General features: G+C 30.5%; 2 protein-coding genes and 2 non-coding genes across 4 annotated transcripts; 3 read left to right on the top strand and 1 right to left on the bottom strand.

The window, feature by feature from the left end:
* The first annotated feature begins 6,854 nt into the window (after positions 1 to 6,854).
* Positions 6,855 to 6,948, top strand: LOC148762179 (small nucleolar RNA snoR8a). Its single transcript, XR_016027258.1, has one exon. It is a non-coding gene; the product is annotated as a small nucleolar RNA snoR8a (small nucleolar RNA).
* A 2,041-nt stretch (positions 6,949 to 8,989) lies between these two features.
* On the top strand, positions 8,990 to 10,153 carry LOC18595941 (cryptic loci regulator). Its single transcript, XM_007024119.3, has 2 exons — positions 8,990 to 9,561; positions 9,792 to 10,153. The coding sequence occupies exons 1-2, from the start codon at positions 9,142 to 9,144 to the stop codon at positions 9,948 to 9,950; spliced, it is 579 nt and encodes a 192-aa protein (XP_007024181.1). The 5' UTR covers positions 8,990 to 9,141; the 3' UTR covers positions 9,951 to 10,153.
* A 3,514-nt stretch (positions 10,154 to 13,667) lies between these two features.
* On the bottom strand, positions 13,668 to 13,760 carry LOC148762178 (small nucleolar RNA snoR8a). The gene has a single exon (XR_016027260.1). It is a non-coding gene; the product is annotated as a small nucleolar RNA snoR8a (small nucleolar RNA).
* A 2,121-nt stretch (positions 13,761 to 15,881) lies between these two features.
* On the top strand, positions 15,882 to 18,486 carry LOC18595939 (uncharacterized). Its single transcript, XM_007024117.3, has 3 exons — positions 15,882 to 16,940; positions 17,515 to 17,700; positions 17,826 to 18,486. The coding sequence occupies exons 1-3, from the start codon at positions 16,488 to 16,490 to the stop codon at positions 18,102 to 18,104; spliced, it is 918 nt and encodes a 305-aa protein (XP_007024179.1). The 5' UTR covers positions 15,882 to 16,487; the 3' UTR covers positions 18,105 to 18,486.
* The last annotated feature ends 433 nt before the right edge of the window (positions 18,487 to 18,919 follow it).

Genomic DNA, 18,919 nt, shown 5'->3' with positions numbered 1-18,919 from the left:
AGGTTAGAAATTAATTTAATGTTTCGCATGAGATTTTTGAACAATTATAACTTAGAAAATATATGTTTTCATAATTAAATGATTTTTCTTGAAAGATGAGACTTAGAGAGATTCAAAATGTTTTGTTTTAAACTTAAAATTGCATTCTTGATCAAAAGTATCAATACCTGTTCAAGCGGTATTGATACTTAAAACCAATGTATCCTGATGAACAAGTATTAATACTTGTTCATAAGGTATTGATACGTTTACTCAAAAAGGAAGAGTATCGATATTTTTGCTAAACGTATTGATACCTTCATTGCAAATTTGAAAATAAAAAAAAAAAGAGTAAATTAGACTTTTCATTATTGTTTTAAAGCCCTAAACCTTCAAATATTTCCTAAATTGGTAAAGAACGTTTCTTTCTCTATTCTCAGCCCCTCTTTTCTCTCCTCTCTCTACACTCTCTTTCATCTTTCCAAGCCATATGAAGCCTCCAAAATTTTAGATTTGAAATTGGATTTTCATTTGAAGAACATTTGAAGGTAAGATTTCAGTATTCATAATCTCTAAACTTTGGATTATGATTTCCAAAAATTTTGGTTTATTAAAAATTCGTTTCTCCCTTTAAAACTTAGGTTGTTGGATTGATTTTACTACTCTCAAGCTCACCAAGGTAAAATTCTTGTAAACCCTAATTAGTTGAAGTTTATATATTCATAGTTAGGTTAGATTTAGTCACTGATTATTAGATTAAAGATTAAGTGAAGAAGTTAGTGAAAGGGTTATTGGTTATTTGTGGTGGTTATGCCTAGAGAACAAAGTATTAACAGTAGATTAATCATGAATAGGTGCTGTTGGAAAAGTTGGTATTTTTTAAGAGATTGAGCTTTCATGGAAAGGTGCTAAGAGGAAAGGCACGCTTCAAATACGTGGACAAATGTAGAGTTTTTAATTATTTTGATATAATTAAGCATACCTTGTCTATGATTCCGCATTTAAATGTATTCTCGATGGAGCATGGATTATTTCAAGGATTGCGATGTTGTGTGATGAGATTTTAATGAGTTTGATGAAAGTTATATATGCTACATAAATATGCATATTATGTAGTTAGTTTTGTGCAGTAGGAACAAGCAATTTGAATGTTTTGATATCTCAAAATTCTAAAATTTTGTTTGTGAATTGATATAATGATTTATATTGGAAAGTTTGTGCTAAAAATGATTTTTGAAACGACGCTAGCATTGAGTCGCTCTGTTTCTAAGAGGATAAACTAGGTTGATAACAATTAAGGAAATCTTGTTTCAACCCTTTGATATTATTAGTGATCGATTTCACCATTTGTTTCTGAAATGAATTTTGTATAAACTCTTATTCTGAAAACATTTTAGTGGAGCCTATTAAGTTAAGGACCTATAGCGAGCGACAATAAACGTTAGCCATTGTTCACAATGATTTGTATACTTTGAAACTGATGATTATATGTATTAGACCATTTAGGTATGATGACACCCTCTGTTATTTTGGAAAGTCGGTTGTTAAAATGCATTGGACTATACTTTGGTGCTACAGCACTTTTTTATGTCCAGATAGTGGGGACGAAAACCTATCCTCTATTTTTGTAGTTTTTCTTAAGTTATTGCTCCACAATTGCTTACTTTGTTGTTTGGAATTTGGATTGAAAGAATGAGATATGCATTGACTTTGAACTTGAAACTTTAGTCATGATTGATCTAGTTATTGGTTTGAAGACAATTTTTTGAATATGATATTTGCTCTATTATTGGTATTTGGACTTCCAAAAATTGAAATGAAAATTGGAACTTGGAATGTTAGATTTTTGGTTGAAAATTAGGTTTTGTGAAGAAAGTATCGATACTTGTTCTTCAACAATTTCCAGAATTTCATTTTGTATGAAAAGTATCAATACTTTTAGAAAAGTGTTGGGGATTCAAATCATGTTAAGGCAAATCATACGCAACAGAATATTAAAATTTTGATCCCTTAAGTCATAGATCATTTTAATTGAAACTAATCTAGAAAAATCACAAGAGAAAGATTTCAACATATACTTGAAAGTTTGATGTCTGCTTTCCATTGGTGTAGTCCTCCTAGGTTTTTCATTTTTGACTTCTTGTACACTAACCAAGACGTATCAAATCATAACAGCACAATTGTCTTGCCTTTAATAGTGATCCACACAGTGATTTGTCGAAATTTCTTCACTAAAAGTGTGTAAATCCCTTAGCTAAAGTTTGTGCTAGCAAATTCTCAACTTTATGCTCCCTTATGTTTCTCTCTTTTGGTTGTGATCTTATCTCAACAAATGAGAAAATAAAATTTAAAACTCTTTTGTACGTTTAAAGGGTGGCTAAAGAATCTTTTTATAAAGTGAATTAATCTACTGCATATCCTATAAGGATTAGAAAATATCTTGGGCTAATTAAGACTAACTGGATCTTTGTTTAATTAAATAAATTTAATTAACTTTCAAATTTATGTGTAATTTAGCTCAATACTTAATCGGATTAAGCCTCTTTAAAATCAAATAGATCACATCCAATTGAATTCAAATTAATTTCAACAATTCACCTTATGTGTGTGACCCATTAGGTTTCTAATTATGGTAGCAATGAATAATTGTAATCCTAAACTATATTTAGAATTAGATTAATCAAATCTCTATCTAATTAATCCTTAATTCTCCAATTGGTCAATCTATACTTATAGACCATAATTAGTGTCTAGCAACACATCATGGCCCCTAATTATTAGAAAGGTCAATGTGGTTTAACCAACCTAGTTAGTGCTCAATCTACACTTATGGAAAGATTGGTATCTAGCAACACATCATGACCCCTAATTATTAAAAAGTCAATGTGGTTTGACCAACCTAGTTAGTGCACAGTTTATCTGTGTAATTCAAACCCATCATCATTTATCCCGAAATGAGTAAAAAGCATGGTTCAATGTTTACCCTAATTCAATTCCATGAAAACTCGTTTTTTCGAATCCCTGTTTTACCTTGGCTAAAGATTTGTATAAGAGCAAATACAAGTTAACTAGTCTACGAGATACTTCCCATTGCTTATCACTTAGAGTGATGATTCCTTTCTGGACAGTTCATATTCCTCCATATAATTCATGCTATACCGAACGACATCCTTTTTAGGCATCCTTGATTAGGACCCCGAAAAGATGGAATCAAAGTATAAAACTCCTTATACAAAATAAAAATGGTGTCACAAGTCTAAAGATCATTTATAAAACTATCCTTAAAGAATTATCCCTATAGACATTTGAGTGAGATATCAAATAGAATTCTCTTATCGAGTCATATTTAGTGAACTTGTTCTAGCTTGAACAAGCACTTACATGTTTGTCTTAAGTATCCTTATATTATCAATCTATGAGATCGATTGCCCACATAAGTGAAGAACATAACATATGCTGGCCTTTAAGCACTATAAATTCCCAGTCTCTATAATACAATGGCTAGGAACATTTAAGATATGCTTTGATGTAAAAAAATCTCATAATTATAACTCTTTACAATCTCTTTGCAAAACATAAGTTTATCCAAGGTTTATTCAATAAGTGAATAGTGAACTATTTTACATGTATTGACTTATTGATAAAGTGAATACCTCAATATAAAAAGGATAAAAGAATATCCAAAATACAAGAAACAAAGTGTATTTTTAATCTAATTCGATTGGCTTCTAGGCATACTCTTACAGAAAGTATCGATACTTGTAAGTCAGAAGAAATTCTATTTTAAAAGAATTGATACTTATGGCATTAGCATTGATACCTTGACTCTAAGAAGCTTTAAGAACCATTCTATTTGAAAAGTATCGATACCCTGAAAAGAAATATCAATACTTAAGGCTTATTTGTGAACTTTTCACACTTTCAAAAGGTTTTTGAGGTATATTTGACTTCGATAATTCCAAATATGATTTCTAAGGATTTTATTTGTATTTTGAACACTTTGAATTGATTTGATTACACTTGAAAAGATTTGAAATCTAATTTGATTACACTTGAAAACGAAACTTGAAAAGATTTGAAATCTACTTGTTTACATTTTTGATAAAAATGTAATTCCTAAAAACATTCTTCCGCTTAACTTGTTCCCTCTCCCCGTATCTACTCATGGAATCTTTGTGACTCATCTGTTAGTTTCTCTCTCTCTCTCTTTTTTCAAATTTATAAATTACTTGGCTCACTATCTTTTAGGGGAAACTACTTTTGTTGTTATTTATAGGTGATCGATAAAGCATCCGATAGACATCAACCCTTTGCCTTTTGTACTTCACTAGTTATGTTTGTCTGTTTATGGATTTGGAACTTGATAACTCTATATTATAAAGTTATTTTGTCACATTCTGAGTATTAAATTGTCTAAGTTCTTGCAATTTAAGTTAAGAATTAGGTGTTTTTAGTTGTTTACTTTATTTTGGTAAATCATGTTGGGTTCATTTAATTTAAGTTATTTTATGATAATTTGCTTTTGAAGTTTAGTTATTACCAAGTTAGTCTGTTGCTTTTGTAGATGTGCACTTGAAAAGCTATTGATCATGGATTGACAATCTTCAAGATATTTGACTGTAATAGTGTCAAACAAGCCTTCCCTGAAAGGTCCAAACTAAAAGAGGCAACAACTTCAACAACCGAAGAACTTACATCTTCTGAAACCCCATTACTCACAATTAAATAGTCCCAGATGGAAGTGCTACCATCACCAACGAATGCACAAGTGACCAACGAATTGTTTCTAGAGAAATTGCCAAGAAAAAAGATCAAAATCGAGTGGGTAAATTATATTAATCAATTTACCTTTTATTAAATTGGAGTACAATAACAAGCAACAAACTAAACACAGCTCATTATGTTATGTCAACAACAGATACAAGGGAGCTGCAACAACCACAGTGACTACGAAAAGGATTTATTAAAAAGGGACCATGCAATTTTTACCATAGTCGAAGCATGTTTTTTATAGTTCCATTCCATGATCATGTTTATGGTAAAAATGAAAACACAATGGAATATCAACCACATTTTGTACAAGACAACTAACTACCATATTGTTGTGATCTTTTGAACAGTTACTTTTTGGTACCAAATTGTATAAACAATTTCAACAGTTTGTTCGAACTACCCTTGCCTTAACATATGGCTAACAATATGGAGCAGGTTTTTACACCTCTATCTTAAGTACATGCTACTGATGAATGGTCTTGTAAAACGTTCAAATACATATATAATGTTCATATGTATAAACAATTACATCTTGCTTTGTATTGAACATCTATTGAATATTATTGTTTATTTAATCACTTTCCAGATCTGTTACTAGTAATCTGATACAGGTTCGTAATTACTTGTCTTTCTGCATTACTAGGGTTGTGGATGAATCTACAGATTTCTCTATTCTTTCTCATCTATTGTATAGACTATTATGACTGAACTGCTTGTTTGATAAGTGATATACATTGCACACCCACAATGATATGCTTTTGCATGGTTGCAATGTCTGAGGGAACTGCAATTATATACTGCTTTTGGTATTTCCATTTGTAAATATTATTTTTTTAATTCTTTCAAACAGTATTTCTATTGCTCTTTTTATCTAATTATTTCCATTTATCAATAGTATTTTACTATTTATACATACTAAAATATTCCTTCAAATCAATTTTACCATTCTCCTTTTATTATTTAAAATTTTTTTATAAATTCAACAACCCGTGGCAATGAGCGGGTCTTCTTCCTATTTAATATAAAAGCAACATGATTATATATCTATATACCTTGATAACAGAATTATATATCATCACTTAGTGAGGTTTCATATGTAGGTGGAGCTACGAAACTTGTTTATAAACCTGATCAAAAAGGGTGTGAGAGAATTAGATCACCTTATTTGTGTTTGCAATTGCAAGGTTGGTTAAATCTATGAGAGAGCTGAAGTTGAAGCAAGAAACTAATGTATGTGCAGATTTTCTCACCAACTTGTGACATACTTTCCCTCCTATTGACCTGAGCTTTGAATTTTTTAATGGTCAAAAGACCTATCCAATCCTTGTACTATCTTATTTTGTCCACTTTAATCCATGTACTCAAAATCAAAGTAATTTAATCTTTTAATTTTGAAAATTGCTTCAATTTAATCCCTCTCCTTAACACAAATCCAATTTTGCCGTTAAAATGAATGACGTCAACACTGATTAGCACATTTGAATGACGTGGCATGCCACGTGGTCGTCCACGTGATTGCGTGAGAATACCACGTGGCACTAATATAATGACATGGCACTGACATGCTGCCACATGACAAGTCAAAAAAATTTTTGCCACATCATAGGGATTAAATTGAACAAAAATATATAGTATGAGGATTAAATTGAACCAAATTGAGATGTTGAGGGATTAAATTGAAAAAAATATTTAAAAAATACAAATTTTTAAGTAAATTATTGATATACTTATTAATAAGCAAGATATTTAAGTGTAAAAGATTTATAGTGTTAAAAAATATATATAAATATTTTCTTACTTCATTATTTGATTCTAAAATATGTACATCAATTTATCTTTTTTACAAAAATTAAGTTTGAATTCTCATTCTATAAAGAAAATTTAAAAAAAAATTCATACTGAAAATCAAATTTAGATAAATAACTTGTATTACGTTAAAATAAAAATAATATAAAAAGACTAAATAAATTCTTTTTTCTTCTATTTATAATAGTATAAAAATTTAAAATTTATTTGACTTAGTTTTTAACTTGAGTTGAACTCAAATTAGCAAAATAGATTAATTTAGTTTTTTCCTTTAAAAAACTGAAGAATGGAGATATGGAGTTAGCAATGATTATAAAAATAATTCCTCATTCTGATTTGCTTAATTTGGACATGACAAACTTCTTATTACAACCATAGAATCTAAACTCTACTCTTTTAATTTTTTACTTATTTTTAATATTTTTATTTTGTTTAATATTTCAAGTTATATTTTTTAAGTTAAAATTTTCTTAATTAAAAACTGCATTTATGGTTGATAAAATTAAATATAACTGTAAATATTTGTAGTATTTTATTTTATTAATAAATTTTTTGTAGATCCAAATTAATAATTTAAATTTAAATTTAACAGAATTTGATTGTGATATTTGAACTTAAATAAAATCATTTTATAAGAAACTTTGAGCATATTTAAATAAAAGGTAAATTGGGTAAGAGTTGAATAATTTCAAAAGAATGAGTATTTGTAAATTGTGAAAGTTGTAACTAAATCAACATATTTTGCTAATTTGAGTTCAGCTCAAGTTAAAAACTAAGTTAGATAAATTTTAAAATTTTATGCTATTATAAATAGAAAAAAAAGAATTTATTTAGTCCTTTTATATTATTTTATTTTAACGTAATACAAGTTATTCATCTAAATTTGACTTTAGGTATAAAATTTTTTTTATAAAAAGAGAATTCAAACTTAATTTTTGTAAAAAAGATAAATTAATGTATATATTCTAGAATCAAATAATCAAGTAATAAAATATTTATATATATATATATATATTTTTAACACTAAAAATCTTTTACACTTAAATATTTAACTTATTAATAAGCATATCAATAATCTACTTAAAAATTTATATTTTTCAATATTTTTTTCAATTTAGTCCCTCAACATCTCAATTTTGTTCAATTTTATCCCTATGACATGATAGAAAATTTTTTTTATCTACCACGTGGCACTAACATGTCAACATGTCAATGCCACGTCATTATATTTAGTGCCACGTGGTATTCTCACGTTATCACGTCGTGCCACGTGACATGCCACATCATCAAAATGTGCCACGTCAACATTGACCTCATCTCTTTTAATGGCAAAATTAGATGCCATTAGGAAAAAAGACTAAATTGAAACAATTTTAAAATTAAGAGACTAAATTACTTTAATTTTGAATACAAAGACTAAATTAGACAAATTTGGAGAATATAGAGATTAGATAAGTCTTTTGACCATTTTCTAACCAATGTGGTGAGATAGTCTCGCACAAAAAAGGTTTTCTACTGCAAGGAAGTTCATGATTTTGCACAAGTAACTTCAAATTTCTTTCTTTCCTCCAAAAAAAAAAAACCAACTCCAAAATCAACAAAAATTTAAAGAATTACTAGTAAATATTCAATTGAAGATTTAGTACTAGAATTAAGCTCTTTTTAATGGCTAAGGGCCTAATTAATTGGATGACGTTTAATTATTACTAAATATATAGAATATGCACTTAAATTAAATAAAGTAGATATTTGATTAGATAATATACTTCAAATATTTATTATTAATTTAATTCATAAAATGTATATGAATTGTATAATCAAAATTGTATTACTTAACTATTAATTCCATGATGATAAAGAGTCTAAATTTATAATTAATGGCATTTAATTATAATTGTATGTGTCAAATATTAAAATTGATTTAAATTTTTTTTATTTTCTTCTAAAGAAATGTAATTATTTTATTTTAATAATGAGGTAATGTATGTTTACATGTTTATTTATAAGATAAATGTACTATGTTTATGGTAATGTGATTAATGTCCCAAGCTACTAAACTATGTTCTTATGGACCTAATAATCCACTAAACTATGTTTTATTTTATGGTTATTGGCAATAATAAATACTTAATTTTCAAAGAAATAAAAAATATCCCAAGCTACGATATCATATCAAATTTGACGAGGCATTTGATTTGTTAATATATATATATATATATATATATATTATTTAAAATTAAAAATTAACCAAATATCATTCTCACATATTTTCTTAATATAAATGTATTATTTTTATTTTTTTTAAATTTTTTTATTTTGCCCCAACACAAGGTGCAGGCAAAAATCCTAGTAAAAAGACATAAAAAAAGCTCTTCATTTCTAATTTTATAAGCTTAAGGCCTAAATGCTGATGCTAGGTCCTTCAATTCAGCCCAACACAAACGCCCAAAACAACAAATGCTCAACTCCGCAGAAGCGTACAGAATACGCGCTCTATTTGTCTCTCTCTCTCTCTGGATCGATCGAAAGATCCATTTTTAACCTCCAAATAACCTTCGTTCAAATTTCCCAAACCCTCCCAAAATGGACCCACCCTCTTCCTCTCAAACGGCCACCGCCACCGCCTCGGACGAGTGGGAGCTATACAACGACGACGGTTTCATCTACAAACGCAAGAAACGCCCCCGCTTTCTCACCGAACCAGCGCCGTTGCCGGCGGATCCCGAGGAAGAAGAGAAACGAAGGAGAGAGTGGAAGAGGAAAAATCTTCTCAGAGTAAGGGAGAAGTACAAGAAAGAGATCAAGGAGTGGGAGATTTTGTCGAACACTTTGAAGGCAATGCAAGAGAAGGCTTTAGAGTTTCAAGTTCAACAGCAAGAAAGAAGGAAATTGAGGGAGACAGAAGAGAAGCAGAGGACGGCGTCGTCTTCAGGGTCGGAGAAGAAAGATAAGGATAAGAAGGAGAACGCTTCCGGCTCTTTGGTTGATGAGCTTCTTTTGCAGGTAAATTATGGAATCATTCTTGTTAATTTTAAATTTATTGTTTAAAAATGATTGCTCTTGGGAATTTATATGTGAATGATTTACTAAAATTAATTTGGTTACCTTTTTCTTTTGTTAATAAATATTTCTAAATTTATTTAATATAACAAAGTTAACTAAAGAAATGTATATCACTGCACTGCTGGCTTCTATTCCTAATTTTATGTTTACTTTTAACGTCTGAAATGCAGGTAGAAGCTCAAGATATGACAATTCGTGATGTTTCGAATTTGTGTGACATAGCAGAAGCAATGTGTAATGCACAGGAGGAGCAATTGAAGCTATCTTATTTTGATCTTCCAATTTGGGCATCGCCACGTGACCTAATGGCATCACTTTGTGACGAGTAAGTATGTTTTAGGATAGGTGTATGTTGTTGGCGCTAATATGAAGGAATTTAACCTGGGTTGTGGTTCTGCACTGCTGTAATTTATGTAACTTGTAATGGTGATAAAGATAGTAATGCTCCAAAAAGGCCTCATTGTAGTATGATGTTGTGTAAAATTCTGCATTTCCGAGTATAGTTGAAATTTTTTTAGTTTATTTTTGTGTAGTTATCGTGTAAGTTAATAGGTAGTGTTGTTGAACTGACCATTTGATGCAGTGGAAATTTGCATTTTCCTGCCCTCACCCAAGTATCATTTGTGCTGTAGAGCACTGCAGTAGCCCATTAGTGTAGCCTTGGTTTTGTTCCTTGAATTTTTATAACTAGTGTGCAGTCTTAGTAAAATGAATTTATAAGAAAGGACTGGTGAGCAAGCTGTGGCTGGAAATAAGTTAACCTAGTGGCCAAATTAACCAACATAAAAATAAACAAACATTCATGGCATGAGCTATCTTTTCCTTAGTAGGGCAAGAAATTGTGCAAAGTCAAGTTTGAATATTTGAAATAAGAAAGTTTTGTTGGATATCTCTTTTCAAGGTGAGTAGGAATAGCGTGAAAGGCTTCTTGTTTGTTGGAGATGTTGTGCAAGGTAATACCTTTGGGTCATGACCCTGTGTTGGGTCATGCTGGTATAAGGGTGAGAAATTTGTGTTTATAAACATTCCCACATTGTTGAGCAGGATGCAAGATAATTCGATTTCCAGTTCAAAATTTTGCTAAATAGATTCAAAGTTATGCTTGAACTTGACTCATGAAGAATGACATTGAAAATGTTTGAATTTCTTGTATAAAATAGCCTTTGCACATTGGCAACTATGTATTTATTAAACTGCATTTTACTAGTGATGCCACGATATAGTCTGTTGGAAATTGTATAATTCTTGATCTTACAAGATTGAACATGCAAACGTGGGAGTATTTTTTTATGAGAAAACAGAAGGCAATGCATGTTTCAGTTTTGTATTTTCCTTTCCCGTGCATTTGGAGCAGCCCACGGTTTGCTAGAGCTGCCCTTAGGTTGATGGTAGAAATGTTGTGCTGGAGGAACATTCTCTGTTAATTTGCTTGTACTTAGAAATATGGATCATTGCATTTGTTTTTGTACAAGTGCAGTCAATGCTCTTGACGGAATGGGCCTTAAGAAACTTCTCAACTAGATTCTACAAGCATTATTGGAATTTAGCCGTTCCTGCGACCAATGAATATCCTGCCGAAGATTTGTAATTGTTTTTATACATCCATGTACGTTTTTATCAAATTCTCTTTAACATCTAATACTTAGGAGGATTTGAACCTGGAAACTCGAACGGAACAGCATTTAACCAATGTGCTACAGTGGACTTGTTTATGATAAGCAAATGTGTTAATTTCAGAAGTATTATAAGCTTGAATATAGCCACCTAAATTCCATGGCTGTGCTTACAAGTTTCATGTAAAGCTCGCAGCCTCTTGCAGATCTCTCACCCAACTTTTGTATTCAGTCAGTTAAAGAGTTCCCTACGAACTGCATGTTTCCATCCCCTTCCACCCACTGCGTTTGAGATTCATCTTGACTGGCATTAATAATGAAGGAAACAGTCTTGGACTGGTCATAAACAAAGAATCGACAAGTAACGCCTACTGTTGGGCTGTTCTGTACCCTATCTCTCTTGCTCAAATAAAACAAATCTGCAAAAAATTTTCCGCTGCCAGGATTCGAACCTGGAATTTCAGAAACTTGAAATTTAACCAATTGTGCTACAGCGGAACCACTGAGTGTTAATTGCAAATAAAGTAAATAAAAGCAAAGTCCTCCAATAATAAAGCAAAAACCTTTGAAGATACAGGGTTGGGAAAATTTATAGTTTTACACAAGCAGACACAACTTTCTTTGGTTTTATCTGCAAAGTTGGTAGTAAATATTCAACTTAAAACAAAAAGAATTATAATGATAATTAGGGTAAAATAGCTAGACATTCTTAAATTTTGATCAAATTATACGGAAGTTTATCAATTTTTAAAATAACCATTATACTTCAAAAGTGCAAACACTGTTAATAGAAAGTATGAAAATACTAAAATATTTTTTTTATTAATTTAAAAAATTATTATTATATTTTTATAAAAAAAAATGGGCACACCGATTGGTGCTCCCCAACTTACCAAGAAAAGAGAGCACCAGTCGGAGGGGGAAGGGAGCATCGGTGCTCCCCTTGGGCCCTATCAAGGCTCCCTAAGGGAGCATCGGGCTCCCCAGGGGAGCTCTAATATTTCCCAAATGGGAGCTTTTTTATAATTAATAAAAAATAATAAAATTATATAATAGTAATTATAAAAGTTTATCAAGAGTAAAATTATCTTTTATCTTTACCACGTCAGCAAATTGACAAAATTACTAACGATTGAGTAACGGTTGGACCTACATGTCTAGCGCAAAATATTTTTTTAGCACAGAGTGTCTATTTCGAAAATTAATTGACTTTTGTGTAATTTTGATTAAATTTTGGTCAAAAGATCTATCCAATCCTTGTACTCTTTATTTTATTCAATTTAGTCCATATACTCAAAATTGAAGCAATTTAGTCATATGATTTTGAGAATTACGTTAATTTAGTCATTCCTTTTAACGACATCTAATTTTGTCATTAAAAAGATGACATCATCGATGATGTCAGCGATAACGCCATCGTTGATGCATCACTTTTTGATGACGTGACATTGAGTTGATGATGTGGCATGCAACGTGGCACTGAATGATTATGTGGCAATGCCACATGGCATTATACAATGATGTGGTAGTGCTAATGTGGCACTGACACGCTTACATGTCAATGCCACATGGCAAATCAAAAAAGTTTTCAAAAAAAAAATTCTACCACGTTATAGGAAATAAAGTGAACAAAAACAAATAGTATAAGGATTAATTTGAACAAAATTGAGATATTTAAGGACTAAATTGAAAAAATATATTTAAAAAATATAAATATTTAAGTAGATTATTGATATAGTTATTAATAAGCTAAATATTTAAGTGTAAAAAATTTATGGTATTAAAAAATATATATATATATTTTCTTATTTGATTATTTGATTCTATAATTTGTAAATTAATTTATCTTTTTTACAAAAATTAAGGTTGAATTTTCCTTCTATAAAAAAAATTTGAAAAAATTTTATACCTAAAGTCAAATTTAAATAAATAATTTGCATTAAATTAAAATAAAATAATATAAAATGACTAAATATGTTGATTTAGTTACAACTTTCACAATTTACAAATACACATTCTTTTGAAATTATTCAACTTTTACCCAATTTACCATTTATATAAATTTACTCAAATTAACAGAATATGTTCATTTAGTTGCAACTTTCACAATTTACAAACATACATTTTTTTTAAACTATTTAACTTTTACCCAATTTACCTTTTATTTAAATTTACTCAAAATTTCTTATAAAATGATTTTAATTAAATTCAAATACCACAATCAAATTCTACTAAATTTAAATTTAAATTTAAATTATTAATTTGGATCTAAAAAAATATTAATTAAATAAAATGATACAAATATTTATAGTTATATTTAACTTTATCAACCATAAATGCAATATTTAATTTAGGAAATTTCAACTTAAAAAATATAACTTGAAATATTAAACAAAATAACAACATAAAAAATAAATAAATAATTGGAAGAGTGGAGCTCAAATTATATGGTTATAATATAAGGTTTGTCATATCCAAATTAAGCAAGTCAGAACGAAAAATTATTTTTATAATCATTGCTAACTCCATATCTCTGTTCTTCATTATTTAAAAAGAAAAAACTAAATCAACATATTTTACTTATTTGACTTTAGCTCAAGTTAAAAACTAAGTTAAATAAATTTCAAATTTTTATACTATTATAAATAGAAGAAAAAAGAATTTATTTAGTCATTTTATATTATTTTATTTTAACATAATACAAATTATTCATCTAAATTTGACTTCAAGTACGAAATTTTTTTAAAATTTTTTTTATAGAAGGAGAATTCAAACTTAATTTTTGTAAAAAGGATAAATTAATTTACATATTCTGAAATCAAATAATCAAATAAGAAAATATTTATATAAATCTTTTATACTTAAATATTTGACTTATTAATAAGCATATCAATAATTTACTTAAAGATTTATATTTTTTTAATTTTTTTTCAATTTAGTCGTTGAACATTTCAATATTGTTCAATTTAATCCTATACTATATTTTTTATTCACTTTAGTCCCTATGACATGAGAAAATTTTTTTTAAAATTTTTTTGATTTGCCATGTGGCACTAACACGTCAATGTGTCAATGCCATCTCAACACTGCCACCTCATCGTAAAATGTCGCGTGGCATAGCCACGTTATCACTCAATACCGCATGGCATGCCAAGTCATCATCTCAACGCCACATCATCAAAAGTAACATGTCAGTGCTGACGTCATCTTTTAACGGCAAAATTGAATGCCGTTAAGGGAGGGACTAAATTTACATATTTTTTCAAAATTAAAAGATTAAATTATTTCGATTTTAAATATAAAGATTACATTAAATAAAATTGAAAAGTACAAAGACTAGATAAATCTTTTGACCATTCTTCTTTTTGTAATTCTAGTGAAGGCAACTTTCATGCCTGTCTTCATCAAATATAATATATTGCACTTAAAATGATAATCATGGCTATGACTTCTTGCTTGTTTATGGTGTTCCTAAACTTTAAAAGGGTTTGCTTTAACCATTCTCTTTGTAAAAATTGTATTTCACATACTTTTATGTACACATATATTTGCTAAGTACATAAGTTTATTTCTTGGGTTGATTCGAAAATAATAGTCTTACGGTTTAAAATTTCTTTTATTTAACATTAAATTTGTATGGAAAATATAAAGATTTGAAAAAGAATAGATGTCTTTGGGCATCAAAATGTTGTTTAACATTGAGAAATAATATATGAAAAAACTCTTGAACTATCTTAAGAAATTTTAAATAAATTTTTGTTTTTATATTTATGTTAAATTAAATTTTAATATTTTTATTTTACATTAAATAAATTTTTATGATTAATCGTTGATTAATTATTTTTAATCAAAATATCATTTATTATTTTATATCTATATAATTCTGACGTAAAAGGTAAAAAATGTAACGTCAGCATCACTAAACGATATATAATGATAATTGATATTTTGATTAATAATAGATAGTTGATTATTAATTATAAAAATTTATTTGATTCGAAATAAAAATATAAAAATTTAATTAAATATAATATAAAAATAAAAATTTATTGAATATTTTTACAATATTTTAAAATTTATTTGTAAGTATTATTCCTGAACAGGTTTCTTCCACTCAATCAGAAAAGAAAAATTCTTGCAAAAGTATTTGCTAAATGCCATTTTACCCAAAAATATTAAACAAAGAGGAAAGTAACAGCCCAATAATGTCATAATGGCACCCAAGAGGTTCTAGTGGTTCATGATTCTTTATAAAAAAAGGCTGCATGTTGTGGATTCGTGGTGCTAAATTAAACACAAGAAAATACTTAAAAAATCCAAACAAAAAATTAATTAACAAAGAAACTCTACCCCCGAAAAAATAAATAAATTAAAGCGAAGGCTTAATCTAGAAGAAGAAACGACAACATAAAACAGTAATGAAGTGAGGAATCTTATCTAAATTAGGTAGTTTGTCAGAGGAAACTAATAGAAGAAAAATAATGCCAAATTATACGCACAAAACCACAAATTATTTTAATTTACCAAAAAAAATTATATGCTGCCGACACTTATTCCCGAACCTACCACTCAAGGCAAGGACCCAGCTATGGTCCCAGACCTCTTACATGATATCACCCCTGTCCTTCCTTTATCTTTATACAAAGTTGTAAGTGGAACGTGTGAGTTGTGCTATATTTTTGCTGGTCTTTTTAAATACCAAAAAGGGCCAGAAGGAAGGAAAAAGCTCTGTCTTTCTCTCTCTTCTGTGACTTTGTTTGTATGGAAACCGAGAAAGACAGAGACAAAGAGAGAAACTGAGAGTTAGTGGACAGAATTGTTGCTTTTCATGATTGTATCTCTTTCTTCATCATTATCTCTAGATATTGCTCTTGTTCAATTACTAGTTCTATCATCAGTACTTCTTGTTGCTCAAAATTCTTGAAAAGATTTTTCTTGGTATTGGGCAGCTAGAATCCTCTTCCGTTTACTCTCTTTTGGTACTGAATTTGACTCTTTTTTCTTTTTCTACCTTTTCTAGATGCTGAATAGCTCATTCTGTATTGAATTGTTGTTTCACTTGTTTAGCTATATCGGGCATTTAATCTAGAAGGTCCCTATTTTTCGTTTTCCAATTTTTTTGTGGTTCACAATTCACTAGTTCAGCTCTTGACTCAATTCTACCCCAGAGGGGAAAACAGAGTTATTACTCTGTTCCGAGTGCTCTGCATGTTTTGGTTCTTGCACTAGAATTCTCAGATAATCCGTAAAGATATGATGTTGTCGGCGAAGTCTGAATCCGATATCACGAGCCTTGCTCCATCATCACCCTCAAGGTCTCCTAAACGTCCTGTATACTATGTTCAGAGTCCTTCTCGTGACTCTCATGATGGAGACAAGTCATCTTCAATGCAACCGAGTCCCATGGAGTCACCTTCACATCCATCCTCCTTTGGACGCCATTCAAGGAACTCTTCGGCTAGCCGGTTTTCCGGGATTTTCAGGTCCTCTTCGGGGAGGAAGGGGAGCAGGAAGAGGAATGATAAGGGCTGGCCTGAGTGTAATGTGATTATGGAAGAAGGGTCCTATGATGAGTATGAGGATAAGGCGTTTACAAGGCGTTTCCAGGCCTTGATTGCTGTATTGACTTTTGTGGTTTTGTTTACAGTGTTTTGCTTGATTATTTGGGGTGCCAGCAAGCCTTACAAAGCTGAAATCACCGTCAAGGTATGCCAATTTTAATTGGTTATTGCACTTAATCCAAATGTTTATTTTGCTAATAGTAGTAGCAGTCTTGAGAATATGTAGTTTCACTATTAGGAGTGGTTAGTTTTAGCCAACTCACTTGCATAGCTATGAAATTTTTGCACATAACATTTGCATGGTTTGGAACTGTAATGAGAGGCCTTTCTTGAATATAGAATTTTAGTACTGTCAAGCACATAAGATATGCTCAGAAATTAAACGGCATGTCATGGTGATTGTATCAGAAAATACTAAGTTTGAACTTAATCACCACTTGAAAATAATTGAAGGTATTGGCTATTAGGCTCAGCATTGTGATTTGGTCAAAACCTCTACAGGCATTAAACTCAAACTTTTGTCAACAAGGCTTGTCTATCATGTGTCACACATGACTGTGTCCAAGTGTGTTCCAAGCTCCAACTTCCAAGTTTGTAAAAGCACCTCCAAAGCAATATCAATCAAGCACTTGCTTCACTCAATACTCATATGCGTACACATTCATCACTTGTTTTATCTGTTGAGTTCATTGTCTCAAGAAGAATGTGACTCTTGGCAGAGCTTGGCAGTGCACAACTTCTACATTGGGGAAGGGTCGGATTTCTCTGGGGTCCCAACAAAAATGCTGACAGTAAATGGCTCGTTGAAGCTGAGTGTATATAACCCTGCTACAATATTTGGCATTCATGTTAGTTCCAACCCCATTAATCTCATATACTCAGAAATTCCTGTAGCAACTGGTCAGGTAAGATTTTTGTCCATTCAATTTCCATTTTTAGGAAATTGTTAATAATTCACTGAAATCCCTAGGTCGTGATTGGTTGTCATGTAATGAAGTGTAAATGTTTTGGAATCTGTATATGATTGCAGCTGAAGAAATATTATCAGCCAAGAAAGAGCCGTAGAACTGTATCTGTGGTATTGGAAGGGAAAAAAGTTCCACTTTATGGGGCTGGATCAAGCTTAACATTTACCCAAAATGGTGCTGAAATTCCATTGACACTGAAGTTTGAAGTCCACTCAAGAGGAAATGTGGTCGGAAAGCTTGTGAGGACAAAGCACCGGAGGCAAATTTCCTGCCCTTTGGTCATGGATTCTACAAGAACCAACCCTATTAAATTCAAGAAGGGGACTTGCACATATGACTGAAAGTCCTTTTTTTATGATGATTTGCATCTTGCTTATTATGCAGCATTAAATCTCCTGCAGTCTGAGTTACTGAGCCCCTGCGTTCAATTGCAAAATTTGTGTTGAGGGATCCTGTCATGCCTCTCTCTCTCTCTCTCTACTTGGAAGGTTGTAAATGTTTATTTTTTTCCTTATCTTGTGAGCTTTTTTATGGAAATAAACAAATGTATAGACGACATAAGAGGCTCTGTCTGCATGATTTGCTTAGGAATGTACATGGTGAGGTCTCAATTCATAACAGAGCAAGAATAGGACCTCGATAGAGTGTTCGAATGTTGTATTATTCCTCCCTCCCAAGCTTTTCTGCTGGAATAAAGTCATAAGCAGCATCAATTTGTAGCAACAGTTTCTCCTTTCACTCTTCTTAGAAGAGAAAAGATCCTTTCTGCCAAGCCTGTATCAGCAACATTTGTCACTTATGGCCAATATTGAGCATTATATTGAGACATAAAAAGTTTTAGCAGATAAATTGAACGTGACAACTCCATCTAATTTCTTCAAGGCATTCATGGACATTGAATTTTGGTTTAAATAGCTTACCAACGAAACCGATAAAGTTGTGGCTGGATTTGGAAGTGCCTTTCTGGCAACAATCCCAGTCCCACCACAAAAGGGCACATGCTGCTGCATAAAAATGTCTAAATTGATAAGTCATTCGTTTGCCAAAAGAATAATCAACACATCAAGGTGAGTCACGACAAGAAAGTGTGAACAGAAGCCAATAAATATAACATAAACAAATAGCGTTGATCTTCTCACAGAGTCACAGAACGATT

This window comes from Theobroma cacao, chromosome 6 (genome assembly GCF_053813885.1).
Source record: "Theobroma cacao isolate CCN51 chromosome 6, ASM5381388v1, whole genome shotgun sequence".
NCBI classification, from domain to species: domain Eukaryota; kingdom Viridiplantae; phylum Streptophyta; class Magnoliopsida; order Malvales; family Malvaceae; genus Theobroma; species Theobroma cacao.
The sequence above is the reverse complement of the archived record's forward strand: the minus strand, read 5'-3'. Positions and strand labels throughout refer to the sequence as shown.

What these genes read in the sequence shown, in the direction of transcription:
- LOC18595939 (XM_007024117.3), top strand. Translation starts at nt 16,488, where the DNA reads ATGATGTTGTCGGCGAAGTCTGAATCCGATATCACGAGCCTTGCTCCA. An exon ending in AAGCTGAAATCACCGTCAAG is followed by an intron (nt 16,941 to 17,514) that starts GTATGCCAATTT and finishes GACTCTTGGCAG; the next exon opens with AGCTTGGCAGTGCACAACTT. An exon ending in TTCCTGTAGCAACTGGTCAG is followed by an intron (nt 17,701 to 17,825) that starts GTAAGATTTTTG and finishes ATATGATTGCAG; the next exon opens with CTGAAGAAATATTATCAGCC.
- LOC18595941 (XM_007024119.3), top strand. Translation starts at nt 9,142, where the DNA reads ATGGACCCACCCTCTTCCTCTCAAACGGCCACCGCCACCGCCTCGGAC. An exon ending in TTGATGAGCTTCTTTTGCAG is followed by an intron (nt 9,562 to 9,791) that starts GTAAATTATGGA and finishes TCTGAAATGCAG; the next exon opens with GTAGAAGCTCAAGATATGAC.